This window comes from Mesoplodon densirostris, chromosome 5 (genome assembly GCF_025265405.1).
Source record: "Mesoplodon densirostris isolate mMesDen1 chromosome 5, mMesDen1 primary haplotype, whole genome shotgun sequence".
Taxonomy (NCBI): Eukaryota; Metazoa; Chordata; class Mammalia; order Artiodactyla; family Ziphiidae; genus Mesoplodon; species Mesoplodon densirostris.
In genome coordinates, this window is record NC_082665.1 from 106,635,134 (window position 1) to 106,655,374 (window position 20,241).

At 55.0% G+C, this 20,241-nt stretch overlaps 2 protein-coding genes across 8 annotated transcripts; one reads left to right on the forward strand and one right to left on the reverse strand.

The window, feature by feature from the left end:
• Positions 1-119: 119 nt before the first annotated feature.
• CLCN2 (chloride voltage-gated channel 2) lies at positions 120-14,329 on the reverse strand. 5 transcript variants are annotated; one of them, XM_060099233.1, is made up of 24 exons: positions 14,120-14,329; positions 11,702-11,858; positions 11,427-11,558; positions 10,955-11,083; positions 10,735-10,868; positions 10,552-10,629; positions 10,376-10,454; positions 10,148-10,273; positions 9,966-10,050; positions 9,774-9,875; positions 8,821-8,905; positions 8,528-8,683; positions 8,074-8,143; positions 7,726-7,836; positions 7,293-7,506; positions 6,834-6,967; positions 6,418-6,590; positions 6,177-6,291; positions 5,886-5,959; positions 5,594-5,653; positions 5,413-5,451; positions 5,136-5,240; positions 829-915; positions 120-697 (listed from the first exon to the last, which is right to left on the reverse strand). In XM_060099233.1, exons 1-24 carry the CDS (start codon positions 14,192-14,194, stop codon positions 503-505), a joined length of 2,715 nt encoding a protein of 904 aa, XP_059955216.1. In that variant the 5' UTR covers positions 14,195-14,329; the 3' UTR covers positions 120-502. The 5 variants fall into 5 exon arrangements, with proteins under 5 accessions (XP_059955216.1, XP_059955219.1, XP_059955217.1 ...); XM_060099236.1 differs by lacking the exon at positions 10,955-11,083; XM_060099234.1 differs by lacking the exon at positions 5,594-5,653.
• Positions 14,330-14,589: 260 nt separating this feature from the next.
• Positions 14,590-20,004, forward strand: POLR2H (RNA polymerase II, I and III subunit H). 3 transcript variants are annotated; one of them, XM_060100089.1, is made up of 5 exons: positions 14,590-14,802; positions 17,584-17,667; positions 17,752-17,845; positions 18,638-18,721; positions 19,633-20,004. In XM_060100089.1, the coding sequence occupies exons 2-5, from the start codon at positions 17,619-17,621 to the stop codon at positions 19,748-19,750; spliced, it is 345 nt and encodes a 114-aa protein (XP_059956072.1). In that variant the 5' UTR covers positions 14,590-14,802; positions 17,584-17,618; the 3' UTR covers positions 19,751-20,004. The 3 variants fall into 3 exon arrangements, with proteins under 3 accessions (XP_059956072.1, XP_059956071.1, XP_059956070.1); XM_060100087.1 differs by lacking the exon at positions 14,590-14,802 and adding an exon at positions 15,595-16,328; XM_060100088.1 differs by lacking the exons at positions 14,590-14,802; positions 18,638-18,721 and adding an exon at positions 15,588-16,328.
• The last annotated feature ends 237 nt before the right edge of the window (positions 20,005-20,241 follow it).

The window sequence follows — 20,241 nt, forward strand, 5'->3', positions numbered from 1 at the left end:
TATGGCTGTCAGGGGGTGGGTGGCTGCTGAATCTGGAGCCTTGCAGGCTTTGGCAGGTGAGAGGGCCCAAGGTAAGAACAAGAGCCGGTGGGCACAGGCATTCTACAGAGAAGTGGCTCATTAGGTGTTTATTTTGTTCTATTTAAGAATTTGTTTTATTAAATTAATATAAAAATCTTTGTAAATCTCTATATACATCTGGTCACGGGAGGTTCCAGTATAAACCCATATTAGTTCTACCCCTTCCCTCAAAGGGGGAGCAGGGGTCAAGTGAACCCACCCCCACCCTGTCAGGGCAGTGCCGACCTTCCTGCCCTTGGAACACTTGCTGCAGGTGGGCACTGGGTCAGATTTCAGGTAGGATGAGCCAGGAGAAGCTAGCACCCCAGGTCTGGAAGTGGGGCTGGAGCTCCTGTTTTCCCAAGGCAGAAGGAACAGGAGAGCTGCAGGATCTGGGCCGACAGCCATGGCCACTGCCATCCCAGGCCACCCCTTGAGGGGATCACTGGCACTTGTCGTCGCTGTCAGAAGGACTGCCCTCCCGGGGGAGGCCGTGGCGGGAGCGGGGCCCCCAGAGTGCATGCACCTCGGTGGTCTCTGTGTCACTGCTGCTGGTGGCACTGTCTCGGAAGCTGGCAAGGGGCGGCCGGACTTTCACACCCTGTGCTGTGACAGAGCCCTCGATAGCCTTCCGGAGCTGGAAAGGTGAGACGATCAGAGGTATGGACTCGGAGCTCCCTGCTCAGACTCCTCCCCAGCACTTCCCCAGGTAGCTGGACATAAGCCTCTGAGCCTTTTTGCAAGTGGAAGTGGTCACTATCATCTCACCTCCTTTAGGGTGACAATTCCAATGAGTCTGCCAATACTGGTGACGTAAGCATGGTCCACTCCCAGCAGTGAGAAGATGGTGTGAGTCTGCGGGGTGGGGAGAAAACACATTGGACTTGATGTGTGAGGGGACAGCTCTAGATTATAGGCCAGAGGAACCCAGAACAAGGTGGTGGGGGGCAGTAGAAGGGGTGAGGATGGATGGTGAGGAAGGGGACAGAACCACTGGAGGAAAAAGAACAATAGAATGTTTCTGTAACCAGGCCTCAGAAACTTGATAGTGGGAATCTTTATGTTGCTTACATTGATGGAGCAAGGGACAGAGGAAGGCTTCTTTGTTCCACGTTAGAAAGGAGGACAGAGGAGAGAACAACTGTTGAAATACGACATCAGATGATTGGCCAGGCACCGGGCTAGGTCTTTCCTACATTAACATTTAATTTCAGTAGTGTCCTGAGAAGTAAGTATGATACCCATTCTACAGGAGAGGCAACATGAGGGTCAGAGCTGAAGTGACTCGCTCAAGGTCATCAGGAAGAAGTGGCCTTGCAGCCCGAGCTCACTTTTCATCACATTATAGAAGGAGGAAGCACAGCCCGTCATCCCATGCAGCTGTCTAATTAGTCATGGACCGAAGTTCCACATGCACCCCACTCCCCCTTAGGGGTATTGGCCCTGAATCCTCTGCCTCTAACTCACCTCTGCGGCTGATACACGCTTCCCATTGGCTCTCAGTTGGCTGGCCAGTTTTGGTACCCCTCCAATCTTGGCCTGCAGCACTCTACATCTCTCAGTTTGTCTTTTCTGGGGCCCAAGTAGCATCCCGGGTCCAGGGGGACAACAGTCACACCCATCCCCCCACGTTTTTCTTGCTTCGGGCCCTCCCCGCAGGCTTTCGAATGTAATCACCAAGGGTTCAGAAATTGTCAGGCAGTTCCCCTTGTGCTCTAAGTGGATTTTCTTGGGCCAGATGTCTTGAAAAACACTCTACTGACTCAGCAGTTCCTGGAATTTTTGGCCCATCATTTATCGCACTGTTTTGAGTTTACTTGTAAGCCTTTTGGCTTAATATTTGAATCAAAATGGGCATTAATAACCCAGCTTTCTGAGTACCACTCACTCAGAATTCACTGTTATCATCTTAACACTTTAAAAATGTTTTATTATACAGTGCTAAATTCTCCATCTAAGACATGACAGTCATTATAAAAGGAGATAGACAGAAGTTCAGTTTTAGAATACACTTTTCTGTGCTCCTTCCATGCCTACGTCGTAACTGTCATGTGGTTAGCAAGTTCCTCCTCATATCTAACTTGAATCCTATGTGCTACAAGTTATCTTTAATTTCTTCATAAGACTTCAGAGGGAAACATATCGTTATATTTCCTGTTTCAATAATCCCTTAGCCTTGCCTTCTTATCATTTAATAATCCCTCTCAGCTTCTCCCAAGGATCCTATTAAATGGTTCCCATTGATTTTCTGTTCTCCACCATCCTAATCAGAGTGAGCTTCTGGAAGACTATATATGCTTTTTAGATTTGCAAACCACTTGTCCCACTAAGCCTTACTGATTGACTTTCTGAACATCCTCGTCATTCCCCCCAACCTCCTCACCATCCTCACCAGACAGGGCTGCAACATCCTAATGGGTTCTGCTTTCTGCCTCCCTTCCCTCCAACTTGGCTCTGCCATCCTAAGAGCTTTCTCAAACTTGAGTTAGACCCCAGACTCCCCAGAATGGCCCATTAAGACCCTTCCCAAACTCGCCTCAGCCTGTCTTTCCAGCCTCAGGTGCTGCCAGGCACCCCAGCTTCCAGCCTCAGATAATCACTCATCCTTTTCTGAGAACATCCATTTCTTCCACACTTCAGCCCTTCCCTCACGATACCATCTTTTAAAGTCTCCTGTTGTTCACCTCTCAGTATAAGTAGTAGCAGTAATTCCTAACATATATCGAATACTTGCTATGTGCTGGGCACTGTTCTAAGTGCTTCACATGTTATCAACTTTAATCCTCAGAAAAACCTATGTTGGCACAACGATCCCATTTCACAGAGAAAGAAAGTGAGGCACAGAGGCTAAGAAATGTGACAAGGTTTCGGGTTCAGCCCACTGGCACTCTAGCTTCCCCCCTCCACCCACTGCTGCTCTGCAGGCGGCCCTGAATGAATGAGGCACTCTGATGGTACGGGGACGTCCAGTTGCACAGGTTCCTAAATAGTCTCCAGTGTATTCCTCTTCCCTCTGCATGTTCCTTTCCTGGACTTCACTGGGCTACTACTTACTGACTCCTCAGGCCTACAAGGACATTTTGAATTCTCATCTTGTATGTTCTTATCACTTTCAGTTCTTTGTACTTTTGTTAGTTGGTTCCTCAAAGGCTTCACTTCTTCCTCTGATTTTTTTTTTTTTTTTTTTTTTTTTGCGGTACGTGGGCCTCTCACTGTTGTGGCCTCTCCCGTTGCGGAGCACAGGCTCCGGACGCGCAGGCCCAGCGGCCATGGCTCATGGGCCTAGCCACTCCGCGGCATGTGGGATCTTCCCGGACCGGGGCACGAACCCGTGTCCCCTGCATCAGCAGGCGGACTCTCAACCACTGCGCCACCAGGGAAGCCTGTCTTCCTCTGATTTTTAAGTTTGCAACAAACGCCTACTTTGTTCTTTTTCATTTTCATTTAATTAGACACCAGGGAGCCCATTGGCGGGCCCATACTTCTTGGGCTTGGAAACAGTGAATTGACAGGGAGAGGGTCAGTTTTGCCTTCCAAAAGAATCCTGGGATTGGGGCCAGGAAATCTGGCCTCTGGGCCTGACTCTGCTATATTGACTCGGACAAGTAACCTCCTCACTGCCTCAGCTTCCCTGTGTATTAAAATGGTTAAATCCACAGGCTTTTGGGTCAGACCACCTTGGATTCCAGGCCTAGTTCTGCTACTTACTAGCTGTGTGACCTTGGGCAACGTGCTTAACCTCTCTGAATCTCAATGTCCTCATAAAAACTAGAATAGAAAAACTAGAATATCACAATACCCATCTTACAGGGTGGTTGTGAGGATTAAATTAAACATGTGAAGAGCTTAGCCCACTGCCTGGCATGTAGCAGGCACTAAAAAAAACACGTCAGCATTATCATCATCATCGTGTGATGTCTGAGGATTAAGTAAGGTGATGGAAACGCTTTAGAAGTCTTAGGAAGAAAGGCTTTAAATAAAAGCCAAATATATTATTCACAGGCCTATCTTCTTTTTTTCTTGCAATTGCACTGCAGTTCCCCACTCATTTTGATCCGAGGTCTTTACCCAAAGGCTTATACGTTCCTTTATTACCTTTTGCTTTTTTGTTTTTGTCCCCCGTTTTTCCTGCCCTGCTTGTCTGCACTAGGCTGGCTCTTGGGCACAGTTTGTGTCTAAGCTAGCTGCCCAAGCTGCAGACCTTGGGAAAATTCCTCCCCTTCCCCCCGTCTAATGTGCTCAGAGGCTTGCACGTTAAATCTCTCAACAGTTTAGCTAAACCCCCCTGGTTTTTGCCCAAGCAGCCTGCTGGGTGTGCCTGTACTCCCTGCCTTCGCTTAGAGGCCTGAAGGTGCCCAGTGATGCCGGCTGCACCATTCTGGGGGTATCCGAGGCAGTCCTGCAAAGAGAGCCCCCGCCCTCTGTTAGCGTCAGCCTCACCCACCGCCAACCTGTCTGCAGTCCAGTTTTCTCTGCATTTATGCAGGCCATTGTGCCCTTCTGCTGAGCTATCTTCCTGTCTCTACCAGTTTTCCTTTGGCCTACACTGAGTCAGACTTTCTGGGGTCTGACATTCCAAGCCCCCCACTAGGCACTTCTCATCTTTGTTTATCTCTTCTCTGCAGTGTCCCCAATCCTACTTGGATGTTTGTTCGCTTGTTTATTAGATTTTCTTATCCTGCCTATTTCTCACCCATTTTTTTCAGCGTGGGTGTATCAGCCTTGTCAGGCGCTGGCAGCCTCCTGCCTAGCTCTGACTCTAGAGGGTCAGAGGCCTTCTGGCTTCCACCCAGCTCCAGCCCTGTCTTTGTTGCCGCTTTGGTCCAGAGTTCCCTGGGGGCAAGGCTGAGCAGAAGAAAAATGATGCTTGGCTTCACCATAGGCAGGAAGAGGCTAAGGGGCCCTGCTCCTGGCCTCCCATCGTTTGAAGCAATGTGTTTGAAAAACATCTCAGCACAGAGCCCACTCTCTGCTGTCTCTTTTTTCCCCATGGCTTGAGTCCAAACTTGTGGGAGGACTTAGCTCCCCACCCTGTGCTCCTGAGAGCCCAGGCGGCCCCGGGCCTCTGGCCCTACCTTGTGCAAAGAGGTCCGCTCCACCAGCTGGAAGGGGGCAGGGTCAATTTTGCAGTCGCTGAAGTTGACAGGTTCATCTAGTTGCTGCTCCTCCCACTCTAGAATCTGAGGGGACAAGACTAGCAGGGTTAGGGAGAAAGTGCCAACAGCTGCTCTCACCTCCTTGAAAGTTGGCCTGCCCTTTTTCCTACCCCATGGTCCCTCCCATGGGGACAGCAGCCAACATGATGACTGAACACACTCAGGAAGAAGAGTTCAGAGTCCAGTCACACCTTACCTCCTCAGGGGTCATCTCGCCTTCCAGGTCTGAGTCACTCTAGGAGAGAGGAAGGAAGGTTGGCAGCTAGGGGCTTGGGGGAGGTGGTGTATCTCACCAGCTCAGGGGAAGCTTACCCTGCCTAGAACCCGGCCCTCCCTGTCTAGTGCTCCTGAGCTGCAGGAAGAAAGGGAGCACTTACCGCCAAGGAAATTCGGACCCGCTTCGGCTTGCGTTTGTCACATTTTTCCGACTTCTCCAACTTTGTTAGCGCCAAACCAGAGAGAAGAGGAGTTGATGTTATAGGGAGGAGGGAGGTGAGGGACAGTGGTGGGGCTGGGAGGAAGGGCACGATGCAGGGACAGCTGATATCCAGGAGGGCAGAAGGGCAGGGAGAGTGGAGGCAGGCACTGCAGGGTTAACGGACAGGTGGTCTCAGCGTCAGAGAGAGAGCTGGAGAGAAAGAGCCAGATGGAGAGGCTCGAACCACTCACCTCTGAAGCAGGCTCAGGGGGCGGACTGCCACAGAAGAGGCTTCTGAGGGCGATGCCTGCCTGCTCCATGTTCCCTGTGTTCCCAAACACAAGGCCCTGAGGGCAATGTCATCCTTGCTGGAGAGGACCAGGAGAGGTGAGGAGGGCAAGGGGAGAGGCGTCCTGGTTCTACTCCTGGCCCACCTGGGCAGCCTCTTAGCTGGGATGTGCTCCAGTAAAAAGGCTGGGCAGGGACCCTAGTGCGTCTCCGGGGCTGGTCTCTGGCTCCGTTGTGCTAGCAGATGGGCTCACCTGTGGGACTCTCCTTGAGGTTCATGGTGTTGCTGGGCCCCCTCTTGAGAGCAGGCTTCAGGGGCTTGTGAGTCTCCCCCCGTGCTGCAGGGAAGCCCGAGTCTTCTGTGTTCACCTGCACAGGCAGGAGGGGGTTGGGGAGCCCATGGCCTCGGACCACCTCTAAGTCGCCCTCCCAAGCAGTCTACACAATGACATTTAGGAAGTCTGGGTGCCCCTGCCATGGGGCTTTTCCCCTCACCTGGAAGAGGAGGGAGGTCTCAGGGCTGGGGGGACTCTCCTGATCGGAGGGGGAAGAGGTCCGGGCAGCTCGACGCTCCTGCATGTACTGCCGCCGGCGGGCTGGGCTCAGCTGAGCCCCCAGCAATGCCACCACCTGTGAGCACTCGATGGAGCCCAGGAGGATCATGGACTCTGGATAGAGCAGGTGGGAGGACTCAGGAGCTGGGGGTGAGGCCCTCCTACCCCCCTGACCTTCTCTCACACCCAGTGTGGGGCCTTGGACACAGACCACACTCCCGAGGGAAACCCTGGCTGGGTTTGCTAGCCTACTGCCTTCGGAACCAAGGAGACCAGTCCTGAGCTCCTGCCCCGCCCCCTTCCTGAGCAGCGACCCGGGCAGATGACCCTAGCACCTGGGCCCTCTCCTGGTCTCACCAGGGGACTCTACTAGGGCCAGCACGCGGCCCTTGGTCCTGTGCAGTGCCAACCGCAGGTCCCGGAAGGTGCAGCTGAGGGCCACGTGGGGAACATCCCGCACCATGATGTCCTCCACTCGCACCCGGTACTGCCTGAGGGCAGAGAGAGGCACGTGGTTTGCCGTCAGCATGGGGAGGGGAGCCCGGAGCACTACTAGCCCAGGGCCGTGAGGAAGGCCCCAGAGGCTATGGGGACAAGGGCTAAGGGCCGAGGTGTACCTACTGCCTTCGTTCTGATGGGGTGGGTCAGCCACAGCTCCCCCAGGGAGTGGACAAGGGCAGCTCTGGCCAGGAGGGAGCAGGGTGGCTGGTCTCCCAGCCTCACTGGCTGAAGACCTTGCTGAAGGTGGGTGGGAGGGAGTCCTAGGGTGGCTTCTGCCCCTCAACCGCTCCCCCCTCGTCACCCAGCCCTCCATACTGGTGGCGGCCCCAGCCCAGCTCAGGCAGATAGGGCAGTTTCTTGATTCGGATGATGCTGTCGTAGAGCGAGGGCTGTAGGCTCTGGGCAACCGCGTTGGCCAGGATGACGGCGATCATAACAGGCAGGATGTGGGCGATCTGGCCTGTGAGCTCGAACACGATCACGGCCGTGGACACTGTGTGTGTCACTGCTCCTGCCAGCGCAGCCGCCCCTGGGGACAGCCACCCTCAGTCTCCTCAGGGTGCCCAGGCCCCAGACGACCCCACCCCCCAGTCCTGTAGGGACCCTCTGGGCTGCCCAGTACAATCCTGGGGAGTGGGCTTCTGCCGCCGAGAGAAGCCTGGTTTCTGCCAGCAGGGGGCGCCAGAGCCTCTGGCCCTGTGGCTCAGCCAGGGGTTTTCGGAGACAGAAGGGGACCTGCTGCACTCACCCACCACTGCATAGCCTCCTGGCACGATCCGGTAAGTGCTGCCGTCTGTGTGAATCCCGTCTGGGAACCAGGCAGCCATGCTTTCGCCCACCAGACGCCCAAATGCTGCTCCTTCAGGGAGGGGGGTGGGAATTGAAACAGGTAGTGGAGGGGGTGGGCAGGGACACTAGGAAGAGAGAGGGTCAGAGGGTAGGGGAGGGGGCTGGTGGGTCATTCAGTGCAGGGGACTGCCCTGTGGGGGTGGCGGCGGGGGCGGGGGCTGGACCCAAACCCACTCCCAGGCAGACAGGGGGCGGCCAGGGGGCGGCCAGAGGGTGCAAGCTGGGAGAACCGCAGCTGAGGACTCACCAATGACAAAGACAGGCATGAAGGCCCCGCAGGGCACTGGGATGGTGGTGGCCAGTGCAGACATCCAGAACTGCAGGCAGGAGGTCGTTCAAACAGGTAGAGGCGCCTCCAGGCCCCAGGCAGCTCCCAGCTCCACCCCAGAAGCCTACCTTGCTTATCAGTCAGGCACAAACTTCCCAGCTATCTTGGAATCCCCCAGAGGTGAAGGAAAGGAGGACTCAGGAACCAGGTGGCTTGGGTTCAAATCCTCACCCTGCCATCTAGCTGTGTGACTTTGGGCCAGTTACTTAACCTCTTTGTGCCTCGACTTCCCATCTTTAAAACAGGGGTACGAATAGTACCTTTCTCACAGCATTGTTGTGAGGCTTAAAGGAGTTAACATTCGGAAAGCGCTTAGAACAGTGCCCCACACCTAGAAAGTTTACGTTGGCTATACATATGTAAGGAGCCCCACCTTCATGAGAATGAAGATGACCAGGGTGAGGAAGACATTGGCACGTGGTGGGTTCCAGGCCTGTGAGGTTCCGGGTGGCTCAAGCTCCTCCATCAGGCCCTGGCGGACCCACGTCCGGTTGTCAAACAGGGTGACCAGTGTCTCTTTCTGTGAGAGCTGTAGGTGAACAGGGTGCCTCAGGCTGGGGGACAAACAGGATGAAGGGAAGGGGCCCACAGGAGAGCAGGGACTGTTGGCTTTAGAAGGGATGCATCCCAAGAGAAAGTACAAGTTCCTGTTCTGCCTGGGGTTACCTGTCCGGCCATGAACTGTCCAAAGCCAGGGGGGAAGGTCAGAGTAGAGATGAGCAGGGTCACCAGAGCCGGGAAGAGCAGGCGTCTAGAGATGTAGATTTCATAGCATCAAATACTTACTACAGGCTGGTGATAGGCTTGGGTGCCCTCACATACCTCAGGGCTGAGGTCACAGCAGGGCCTTGGCTCTTACAGAAAAGCACACAGTTCTGAAAGAAGGCCCCCTTTGCCGTTCATGATGCGGTGTCTCTGAGGGTGATGGCCATCCAGGGTTATAATGAACCCAAATGTCTTTCTGTTGGCTCCTGACTCCCTAAGTGGGTAGCACCAGTGGAACATTCATTCCCCCAGCCCTCTTTGGACACCTCTAAGCCGTGACGCCTCCCCTTACGCTCAAGTTTCTTCTGCCTCTGTTTCTCTGAGGTGACTTAACAGGGAAGGTCACACAGCATATACTCCAATAAAGAGGTTAAAAAAAAAAAAAGAGTGAAGGTCGGTGTTGGGGGAAGCCGGGGTCACTCATGAAGTTGACCGAAGGTGCCAAAGGGAGCAGGTTCAGTTGGTTGCCCCTTCCCTGAAGGACGTCAGTCCCAACAGAAGTCATGTCTCAGGCCTCCCCACTCCCAGTCCTCAGGGTCACAACTGAGAGAGCTGTGTTCCATGAGGGAAGAGCTAAGACTCAAACATTCTCCAGGGAGCACTGCTATCTGGGCCAGGCCAAGGGCCTACAGGAAGCCTTAGCCTTTGATCTAAAATGCCCTCTGCCACTGACTAAAAATCCAAAAGTGCCAATTTTCAGGTAATTCAAATAAAAGTCAAAATGTTCAATCAGTCTGGAAAACACCACTGAGTGCCTATTTTTGACTCGGCCACTATCTGCCATCTCACCTGTCACCCCCCTGCCCCCAGGCCATGACCCTCACACAACCCAAAGTGCCCCAGAATCAACTCACTTCTTCATGAGGAAACGGTTGATGGTCTTCTGCTTCCTCATGACCTGGACAATCTTCCGGTTCAGGTAGACAAAGAGCGCTCCCCCGAAGCCACTTGCAATACTGGAGAGGGAACAAGCACCTGGGTGAAAGGAGGTCTCCCTTCTCTCACCTCCTCCTCTCTGACCCACCTCAGCTCCCTCAGCTCCTCACCCAATGACGGCAAAGGCCGGCAGCTCCTGGAGGTCGAAGGGGAAGTCAAGCCGGAACCGGGTTTTGAAGAGAGCCGTAATGGTCTCTGAAGGGAAGCAGAGTAGCAGAGGGAGGTGGCTGTAGCCTCGGAGATCCCCACCTCAGCCATTTCAGGGCTCCTCTCAGGCCCCAGGTCCCCCCACCTTCATCACGGTTCCAGACTGCCAGGACCCGGAAGATGAAGGCGCTGAAGGTGGCGGCAAAGAAGCCCCGCCAGTAGTTCCGCACAGCGAAGAAGGTAGAGGTGACCTCGATGCTGAAGAGCACACCTGCGGGGGCGGGGTGTGGACAAGGAGGGCGCCCCTTGAGGCCGGGGCCTGGCCTATCGTCTCAGACCCAAGGGCAGGGCTGGGGCTGACCTGACTGCCCACCTCCAATGGGTGCCGCAAAGCAGCAGCCCACTCCCACGGCACAGGCGGCGGCCAGCATCTCTGTGTTCCGGGATTCGTTCTGGCGAGAGCGGTGAAAAGGGGAGTTGACGTCAGTGTGGGCTCAGCAGCCCATCTCCCCCCCCCCCCCCCCGGCCTTCTCCCAAGGTCCCCCTTACCTCATAGATGCCCCCGAACAGGGAGAGGAACTTGCTGAGAAGAGCAGCACACATGCTTGCGATATGCACAAAAGGGCCCTGGGAGGTGGGGGCAGGTGGTGAGTGGGGAAGGGGCACACCCTGACCTTGGCCTGGCTTCTTCCTCCACTTGATGGTCTCCTTTATTCCCCAACCTGCACTTACTTCTTTGCCAAGGGGCATCCCACTGCCGAGGGCACAGGTCAGCCCGATAACCTTAGCTACGAAGGTCTTGAGGGTGAGGTATTCCTTGAGCACCACTCCCCGCAAGATGGTCTTCATCTCGGGGATGCCGGACCCTGGAAAGGCACAATCCCAGGAGAGTCATTTGATGTGCCGGTTTCAGGATGTCCCATCTCTGCCCTCTCTTTCTCTTCTATTGTACCGACAGCCTGAGGAGCCAGGATCTGTGTGAATCCGGCAGAGAAAGTGATGAGGACGACGGGGTAGGTGACCCAGGCCAGATACTGGAGTAAGAGGTTAGTGTTCAAGCCCCGGGACATCCACTGTTGAGCTGTGGGGAGAGGATGTGCCATTGGAGCTCCGAAGCGCACACCCAGTCCCCGCCTGGCCACTGGACATACTGGTGTGACAAGGTGTCCCGGGGAATATCACATAGAGCACAGGCACAAGGGGTAGGGCGGGGGCTAGAGGGCATGCATGGAGACAAAGATCACTATAGGTAAGAGGGTCAGTTGGACAGGCGTGGCAACAAGTTGTGGCCTATGGGAGTGGCGGTGATTATGCCTGAAGATGGGGCAGTCAGGCTGGCCGGGGGAAGTAGTCAATGGACAAGTGTGGCATAGAGGAGGCAGGTTGGTTCTCCCTAGCCCTTCCCCACCAGCCCTTGTCCTCACCCTGCAGGCAGGCAGCGATGGCATAGTCCATGGCCCAGCTGACCAGTGCCATGAGGAGCCCCAGCAGGACCAGGAAGATCCAGTCTTCACCAACCCTGGACACTAGGAACTTATGGCAGTGTACAGTACAGACTGGGAGCAGGGAAGGGAAGAAGGGGAGGCTGGCACCGAAGTGCTCCTACCCCTGTCCCCCCCCCCACCCCCAGGCAGCTCTAATGGTCTCGGACCCCCTCAGCACAGCACAGCCAAGTCCCCTGCCCCAACCCAGGTCTCACTACGGCATCGGGTGCAATGGCTCTGTCCGTATTCCAGAAGCTCTGGGGCAGCCCGAGGGGAAGGTGGACCCCTCCAGGGCTCAGGCCCTCCCAGACGGATCCGAGCAGCTTCCTCTTTGGCAAAGGCCCCAAGGTCCTGAGTATACCGGCCATACATCTGAGCAACAGGGAAGATGGGAGTCAGCAGACATGGGCCGAGTGGGGATGCAGGGAGGGTTCCTGGGGCCTCAACTCCCCTTCTCCCAGTCCCCACATCATATACCCCTTCTTGAACCCACGCTTCCCACTTGGGCTTGGCGTGTGGGAACAATGCACACTGCAGATCGTGGGGGCTGTCCTGGCTGGAGGGATGGGGACAGCCATGGTACAGGGACACAGCTCTGGGGGTGGCAGAATAATCGGTCCCCTTCTCACACGCCTGGGGAGGCGCGGAGCACTGAGGAGGAGTGGGAGGGAAGGCCCCAGAGGAGGAAAAGATGGAAAGTCCTACGGCAGTCTGCAAGTGGGAGGAGGGAAGGTCAGAGAATAGGGGATGGTCAAGGGCATGTGGGTAACAATAAGGGCCTCATGGAACCGGGGGCAGCTGCCTTGGGCCTAGGAACAGGCGGGGCCCCAATCCTTATCACGTTCCTGCTGGGCCTCTGGCCTGGAACCAACTCAGCTGCACCCCCCCACCCACCCTAATCCCCTTGTCCCCATTCTCCACACCCACCCCTCACCAGCCTGCCAGCCCAGCTGGGAGTGGAAAGCCTCTCTGGATGGGGAGAGAGTACTTAGTGGCCTCAGCCCCATTCTGGAGCTGCCCTGAGACCAGTGGTGGGTTGGGGGATAGCAGAAGCTGATGGCTGGAGTGTGACCGTGAATGCTGGGGTGATGGGATCGGATAGTGGCTGAGCAGTGGCTAGACCTGCCAAGCTGGGTGTGTGTTGGGGGGCAGGGAGGAGTAGATTCCGGCTGCCACCCGCAGAGCTTCGGGACACAAAGGGCTCCTGTTGGGGCTGGGGGGGGGTGGAGGGAGGGAAAGAGAGAGAGAGAGGGAGAGAGAGAGAGAGAGCGCGTGCGAGCGCAGGAAAGGGACGAGAGGGAACCAGCGGGAGGAGAAAGAGGGGGAAAAGAGAGTCCAGGGGAAAGGGCAGAGAAGAGAGAGAAGGAAACCAGAGGGGAAGAAGGGAGGAGGAAAAGAGAGAGAGTAGAGTATAAAGAGGCAGACAGCGCAGGAGGGGGAGGTGAGTGAGTGAGAGAAAGACAAAGGGATCGGAAGGACAAGAGAGAGAGGCTGGAGCAGAGTGCCAGGGAGAGAGCTTGACCCTGAGAACTCATTCCAGAGATAGAGACCGGGCGAAGGAGATGGAGAGGTAGCTGGTGCCTGGCTTGCTAGACCAGTGTCCCACGCAGATTGACAGACACATCCCACTCTGTGCAGAGGCTTACCCCTCTACCCTCGCTCCACCCTCACCTTTGCCACCTCTCCCTGTCATCATGTTTCATCCAGTCACTCTTTCTTGTAACTGGGCACCTCCTAGCCTCAGATACAGCCCAGGCCCCCTTCTCCTGGAGAAGTTCCTTCCTTGCCTCCTTCCTGGGCAAATTCCGGCCCACGCTGATAAAAAAGTTACAACGCCCACTCCCTTCCCTAGAGTTTGGGTCCCCCACCCCTGTGACACAAGCAGAGGCAAAAGGTTTCTCAAACACTAAGTTGCAGTGGTGGCTGTGAGTCAGCGCAGATCCCCAGAACCCCTGCTTCTAATGACACTGAGGGACAGCCCTGGGGTGGGGGTGGGGGTGGGGGTGGGGCCGGACACCCAGAGTCAGATGAGCAAAGGTCCCAACTCTTGCTTGACCCATACTCCCGTAAGGCTCCTGTGCCCCAGGGTGGCAGGCCACATTTTTCCAGAGAATCCACTGAGGGGTTCCTGCCAGTGCTGGATTGCCAGCTCCCAGGGGTAAGGGCCAGGGCTGGGTTTGGGTCTGATCATCTTCCTAGCAGTGCCATGCACATAGTGGAGACAGAAGGAATGTCTCAGATGGTGGAGATACAGTGCAGAGAGATAAAGTTCAAGCATGTGAGTGGTGCTGGGAAGGGGTAGTAGGGTGCTGAGACTTGGACCCAAGTGCCAGTGGGGAGGAGCAAAGAAAACGTTGGTGGGGGGAGTAAAGGGAAGGACACCTGGAACAGGCACCTGAAGTCCCTGTCGTCTGCAGGCCCCCAGCCTCAGCCAGAAACCTGCATGCAGCGTTCCACCATTTAGCACTCCAGGCTCTCAGGCCCTCGAGCCTCAGTTTCCCCAGCTCAGAGGGCTGGGGCGGGGTTAGGGTAGCCCCCCACCCCCCGCCCCCGTCCCGTCCTCGCGCTTCCACGGGTAACCAGGAGCAGCGGTCCGGGAGCACACTCCTCAGGGATCTGCTGGCTTCACTTACCAGGGTCTGCTCGTACTGCAGCGCCCGTGGCTCCATCCCTTCCTCCGCCGCCGCCGCCCCCGCCGCCGCCGCCATCTCCGCTCACAGCCCTCTGGCCTCCCGCCGCGGCTCGGGCTCTGGCCCGGACTCGCCTCCCGGCCCGCAGAGCCCGCGCCCACACCCGTCCCGTCCCCGCAGCCCGGGCGGTCGAGTGCAGAGTGCGGCGGGCCCCGGGCGGGCGCCGCTGGCGCAGCCTCCCGCTCGCGTCCCCTCCTCGGCGGGCGGGCCGAGGGCGGTGCCCTCCGTGGTGCTCCGCCCGCCGGCCCATCTAAGGGAGCCGGCCCAGCGCGGCCGGGGTCCGCGTTGGGGCCGCCTCCCGGGCTCGGGAGAGGCGGCAGGGGGCGCTTGAAACGCGCGAGCCCGGGCCCAGTCTCTGCCGAGGCGGGTGGCTGAGAGCGGCGCCCGGGCCAGGGCGGGGGCGGGTCCACTGGCACGTGGAGGGGCCGGACGGGGTCTGTGGCTCTCCGCGTCCGGCCGAGAGGGGCCGGACTCGCCGGGGCTCTGTAGGGCCTGGGGCCGGGGGCTGCCGAGCCGTCTAAATCAGACTTTCAGGCCCAATCCCTCAGGAGCGGCGTCCTCTCTTGCTTTTCCGCTGGGGCCAAGGGCTCAGACCGGCCTGGCAGGGCCCCTCCACTCCGTCGGGGGTGAGAAACAAAGCTGGGGGGACTCGGAGGGGGACGCTAGGCCCAGAAGGGGGGTGCTTGGAACTGGGACCCTCGGTCTCTCTCATCCCCTTCCTTTCTCCTTGCCTTCTTCTCGGCTCCCCGAGGGAGGTGCACTTGGAGCAACTTGGCCTTCCGCTTGTGCGGGGGTGGAGGTGGAGAGGGAACGGGAAGGGGTGAGGCCAGAGGGGAGGGAGGTCTAGGTGCCTGGGAGTTGGGCGTGGGGGGACAGAGGTCGCTTCTCCCTGGCAGGGCCCAAGGAGAAATCCGAGTAGCTGCTGACGTCTAGCCGCCAAGGGGGAACGGCCTGCTGGCGCTCTGCGCTCTGCGTTCTCTGTAAGGGTCCGAAGAAGGATAGAGCAGAGGGTGGGGTGAGCACAGGTGGATGGGCAGTGTCAGAGATAGTGTCAGGGGAAAGGCGTGTGCCCAGGAAACAGGCAGTGTGCCAGAGGAGGCAGCACCAGGGTGTAGGGGCACGTGGGAGCAGCGGGGGTTCCCAGGAGGAGGGAGCAGTGTCCAGGAAGGGGGCAGTGTGAGAGCCGGCACCCTAGAGGAAGGGGCAATGTAAACGAAGAGGTGGTATCCGTAGGAGAGGATAGTGTCAGGATGAAGGAACACATAGGAGAGCTTGTCCAGGAGAGGGTCGTGGCGGGGGGAAAGGGCAGAACCGAGCTTAAGGGGCAGTGCTCAAGGAGGGCAGTGCGTGGGGGTTAATGCCTGCTGAAGGGGCGGTGTGAGGGAAGAGAGTAGGGGTGGGGACGGTGCAGGCTTTCCTCTTTCCCATGGTGACATCATGGCAAATTCCCAAACTGGACGGACCCGGCTCAGGTGACAGCCATATGGGCCGAGCCGGCCCGGGCCGGCCTGGGTGCCAGCTGGAGGGGCTGGGTCCTGAGCCCTGCCGGGCCAGCGCCCTGGGGGCGGGGTTCTTCTCCGCTCTCCCTTCGCACGGACTGTGCCCTCGGCGGGCAGGCAGACCGGCACGGTAGGGCTCGGGCCGGGCTTCTCTGGGCCAAGGATCAATGTCCCTGGCTGGGGTAGGCCCCCAAGCATTCCAGTCTTCCTGACCTGGCTTCTGAAGAGGGCGCAGTAGAGCCACTGGAGAGAGCCGGACAAGACGCCGCCTCGGCCGGAGGTGGGACCTATCGTGTTGCCGCCCGGGGCGGAGTTATTTGGACCTGAGACCCGCCCTTAATACTGCAGCCTCTCGGAAGGAACCGTTCGGGGCGGAAGTTAAGAAGCCCCGAGAGCTAGGTGGCGGAAGTGGCCGCGTTCCTGCTTGTCCGTGCGCATGCGTTATTCTATTTCTTAGCCGCCGCTCTTCAAGCGCTTCTTTTTCCTTTCTCCTCTTTACCTCCACGCGAGGGGGTGCGCGTACCCCTAGTCGTCGTGGTCGTGCTCTCAGCCCCTCCGCTATTTTCGTGGCCCCCTCACCATGGCGGGCATCCTGTTTGAGGATATTTTTGATGTAAAAGACATTGATCCGGAGGGCAAAAAGTTTGACCGAGGTAAGTAAGATTTGGAGGGGCTGTTGGGGGAAGGGGCTAATCCTCTCGGGAACACGCCCCTGGGCCTCTAGTCCACCCATTTGACGTAGCCGACCCCTACCGGCAGGTCTTGGTGTAGGGACCTTTCTCAGGAAACATTTTACAGAGGAAACGGAGGCTTCGCGCTCTCCCTGGCTCTCCTGGCTCTCCTGGCTCTCCCTGGCACAAGCTGTGCCCGGTGCCTGGATGGCCTTTTCTCCGGGCATCTTTCTAATCGCTACCCACTCAGTGCTAGGCGCTTACACACACTTTATCTTACTTATTCCTTTCAAGAGCCTCCATGAGGGAGGTGATGTCTTACCCATTTTGCTCTGAGAGACTAAGCAACCCACCCAAGGCTGTACAGCGAATAATCCGACCTCAGAGCCCATTGCCCTCAGAGTCTTTAGCTCTTTGTGAAATCCTCTCGGAGTCAGAGTTGACTGCTTGGTGTACAAGTCTTTATTCTGTCATTGATCAATAATTGTCCTTGGTGTCTCTTCTTTTGCCTAGAGACTGGGATGTTTTTTGGGACAAAACGCAGTTCTTACACAAGTTGATAATCCCCTTAGCAGAGCACCTGGCACAGAGAGACAAAACCTTTGGATGAATGAATAACTTGCCCCAAATCAGGTTGTTTCTTAACCACCTAGGTAGGCCTAGAACCTGGATACTATTTGTTGCCAGAGGATCTTTGATTCTTTTCTGGGGATTCTATCCACTTGCCATAGGTTGTGTCCCCTTTCCTTCTTGCATATGTGGTTCTTTTTTAAAAAAAAATATTTATTTTTGGCTGCCTTGCGTCTCTGTTGCTGCACGCGGGCTTCTCATTGCAGTGGCTTCTCTTGTTGCGGAGCACGGGCTCTAGGCACGAGGGCTCAGTAGTTGTGGCATGTGGGCTCAGTAGTTGTAGCTCGTGGGCTCTAGAGCACAGGCTCGGTAGTTGTGGCACACGGGCTTAGTTGCTCTGTGGCATGTGGGATCTTCCCAGACCAGGGCTCGAACCCGTGTCCCTGCATTGGCAGGTGGATTCTTAACCACTGCGCCACCAGGGAAGTCCCTGCATATGTGGTTCTGGTTGAGCCTGCACGTCTATGAGAGGCCAGTGGATACAGGTTGGGTTAGATTGAGTATTCTATTGCATCCAGCCCCCACAAAGTAGGAGTCTGCCCTGTGCTGTAGGGTCTGCCCTGGGCCAGGCAATGACCTCTGCCACTCTTTCCCTATTTCCCTCCAGTGTCTCGACTGCATTGTGAGAGTGAATCTTTCAAGATGGACCTCATATTAGATGTAAACATTCAGATTTACCCTGTAGACTTGGGTAAGTATTGAACATAAACAACAGCAGGAGGCTTTTTGCCATTTCAGCTATTCTTCACCCTCTGATGCTGCTGTTATTTTTCAGGTGACAAGTTCCGGTTGGTCATAGCCAGTACTTTGTATGAAGATGGTACTCTGGATGATGGTGAATACAACCCTACAGATGACAGGCCTTCCAGGTGAGGGAGTGGAGCAGGGAGAACTTGAAATATGCCTGAGGACTAAGTAGATAAGTGGTATAGAAAGACCCTTACTTAATTCATAAAATAAATGATTATCAGCAGAATCTATGTAACCTTAAGGAAATTGCTGCACTTAAGAATTCAGACATTCAGGTGTTTATCCAAAGCAGTGATTACAGTGTGAGTTGTAGCTTTTTGATGGCAGAGGAAATGACCACTGAATGACCTAGGCTCTGTGGGCCTTGTGTCTTGGGAGGGAGTTTGGTGTGATGCAGAGGCTTTTGAGCCCCACTCAGTTCACATCTCAGCTCTACCACTTATTTGTTGAATAACCTTAACCTCTTTCTTTTTTTCTTTTTGGCTGCGTTGGGTCTTTGTTGCTGTACCTGGGCTTTCTCTAGTTGCAGGGAGCGGGGGCCTAGTAGTTGCAGCGTGTGGGCACTAGAGCGCAGGCTCAGTTGTTGTGGCGCATGGGGCTTTGTTGCTCCGCAGCATGTGGGATCTTCCTGGACCAGGGATCGAACCCGTGTCCCTTGCATTGGTGGGGGATCCTTAACCACTGTGCCACCAGGAAAGTCCAACCTTAACCTCTTTCAACCTTAGTTTTCTCATCAGTAAAATATCGATGGTCATACCCAGCTCACAGGGCTACTCTGAGGACTAAATGACATTATGTTTGGAAAGTGCCTGTTGTTATGATGCTGGCACTTAGTTACCAGTTACCATTTTTAAAGGGCCTCTTATTGTTGTTAACTACATTTAAGAATAACTGCCACTATTGTTCCACAGGGCTGACCAATTTGAGTATGTAATGTATGGGAAAGTGTACAGGATTGAGGGAGATGAAACTTCTACTGAAGCAGCAACACGCCTGTAAGTTCCGCAGTCTTGTGAGAGCCCTCGCCCCCTCCCTTTTGTGAGAATTTGGACTATGCTCTGAAAATTTGGACCATGCTCAGGCTTCCTGGGTTTCTTTCCCCAAGCACCTCAGGCCTAGGTGGGACCCGGGAAGAAACTGTTTTGGGAACAATTTTCAGTCTGAAATGTAGATTGCTCACTTTGCCCTCTGTCAGGACCTCAGGGCCTGGTGGTCCAAATGAGAAACTGGTAATCTAGCTGTGTGAAATGCCAAGGAAGGTTACTTCTCCAAGAACTAAATGCAGCATAAGTGATTAAACTGCTAGGCGCGCGCGTGCGCGTGCGTGTGCGTGTGTGTGTGTGTGTGTTTTGCCACTCTGCAATCCAATCCCTAGTTCTTTGGTTTCTCTGCCCAATTATTTTTTTCTTTTCTTTAAAATCTTATTAAAACAGCATGTGCCCTTTGTAAGAAATTTGAAAAGCAGAGAAGTAATGTGAAGAAGGAAAAAAGTCACCTATAGTTCTATAAACAGAGGGAATCTTTTACATAAACATTCTTGAATGTTCTAGGGTTTTTTTTTCTGTGTACTTTTTTCTTTGAGCTCGTGTTGTTTATTACAATGTTTTGTTCTGTTCTTTTTGCTTAATGTTATGTAAAACATGTTTCCCCATGTCAATTTTAAGCTATTCCTAAACATTTTAATAGCTATGTAACATTCTAGTAAACGGATATATCTTAATTGATTTGACCATTTCCTTTATTCTGGGCATGGAGTATTTTCCACCTTTGCCGATATAAAGAACAATTTGGTTCCTGATGACAAAACTCTAGAAGGATGCCTTTTTTTTCTTAGGTTGGGTTGGAGAGCTGCTGAGTAGCAGTGGCTATGGAGCTCAGACTCATGGGACTGGGTCTTCTGTTTCAGCTCTGCCTACGTGTCCTATGGGGGCCTGCTCATGAGGCTGCAGGGTGATGCCAACAATCTGCATGGATTTGAAGTGGATTCCCGAGTTTATCTGCTGATGAAGAAACTGGCCTTCTGAACCACCTAGGGAGCCAGGCTTGCTGCTTAGTCACGCAGGTCATGGACGTTTGTTCAAGCCCGAGTAGCAGTTGCTGTTGTTCACCTGTTCAGGAGGGGCTGGCTCTCCGTCCACTGTGGGTGCATCTTTAGGAGGTCTGGACTCAATGGGAAACTGACTTGCCTGCAAAAGACCCAGTGGGAGAGCTTAAAATGAATCAGAAGTTGTTTTATGTATATGATTTTTTAAATTAAACTTTACTTTTTCAGACTCTTTTCCCCTCTTTTTTAGCAAAGTGTTTTCCATTTATTTTAAAACCATTTTTTCCAGTTTGCCTATGGTATATTATGTTTCTGGTCCACAGCCAGATGATCACATGTCAATGTTAGGATCTATCCCAACATTTTGGTATCTGGGTTCGGGGTTCTCTCCGTCTCCTGGCTGACTACCCCCAGTATTTATCCTCCAGTGTGGTTTTCTGTCTGGGAGAGAGTGTTGTGCTTTTGGCTCCT

Coding starts and splice junctions, on each gene's coding strand:
- CLCN2 (XM_060099233.1), bottom strand. CDS start 14,194: ATGGCGGCGGCGGCGGGGGCGGCGGCGGCGGAGGAAGGGATGGAGCCA. Junction 11,559..11,701: donor CCATTGCACCCGATGCCGTA/GTGAGACCTGGG, acceptor CCCTGCTCCCAG/TCTGTACTGTACACTGCCAT. Junction 916..5,135: donor AGCGGACCTCTTTGCACAAG/GTAGGGCCAGAG, acceptor CCCACCCCGCAG/ACTCACACCATCTTCTCACT.
- POLR2H (XM_060100087.1), top strand. CDS start 16,256: ATGGCGGGCATCCTGTTTGAGGATATTTTTGATGTAAAAGACATTGAT. Junction 17,846..18,637: donor ACAGATGACAGGCCTTCCAG/GTGAGGGAGTGG, acceptor ATTGTTCCACAG/GGCTGACCAATTTGAGTATG. Junction 18,722..19,632: donor ACTGAAGCAGCAACACGCCT/GTAAGTTCCGCA, acceptor CTTCTGTTTCAG/CTCTGCCTACGTGTCCTATG.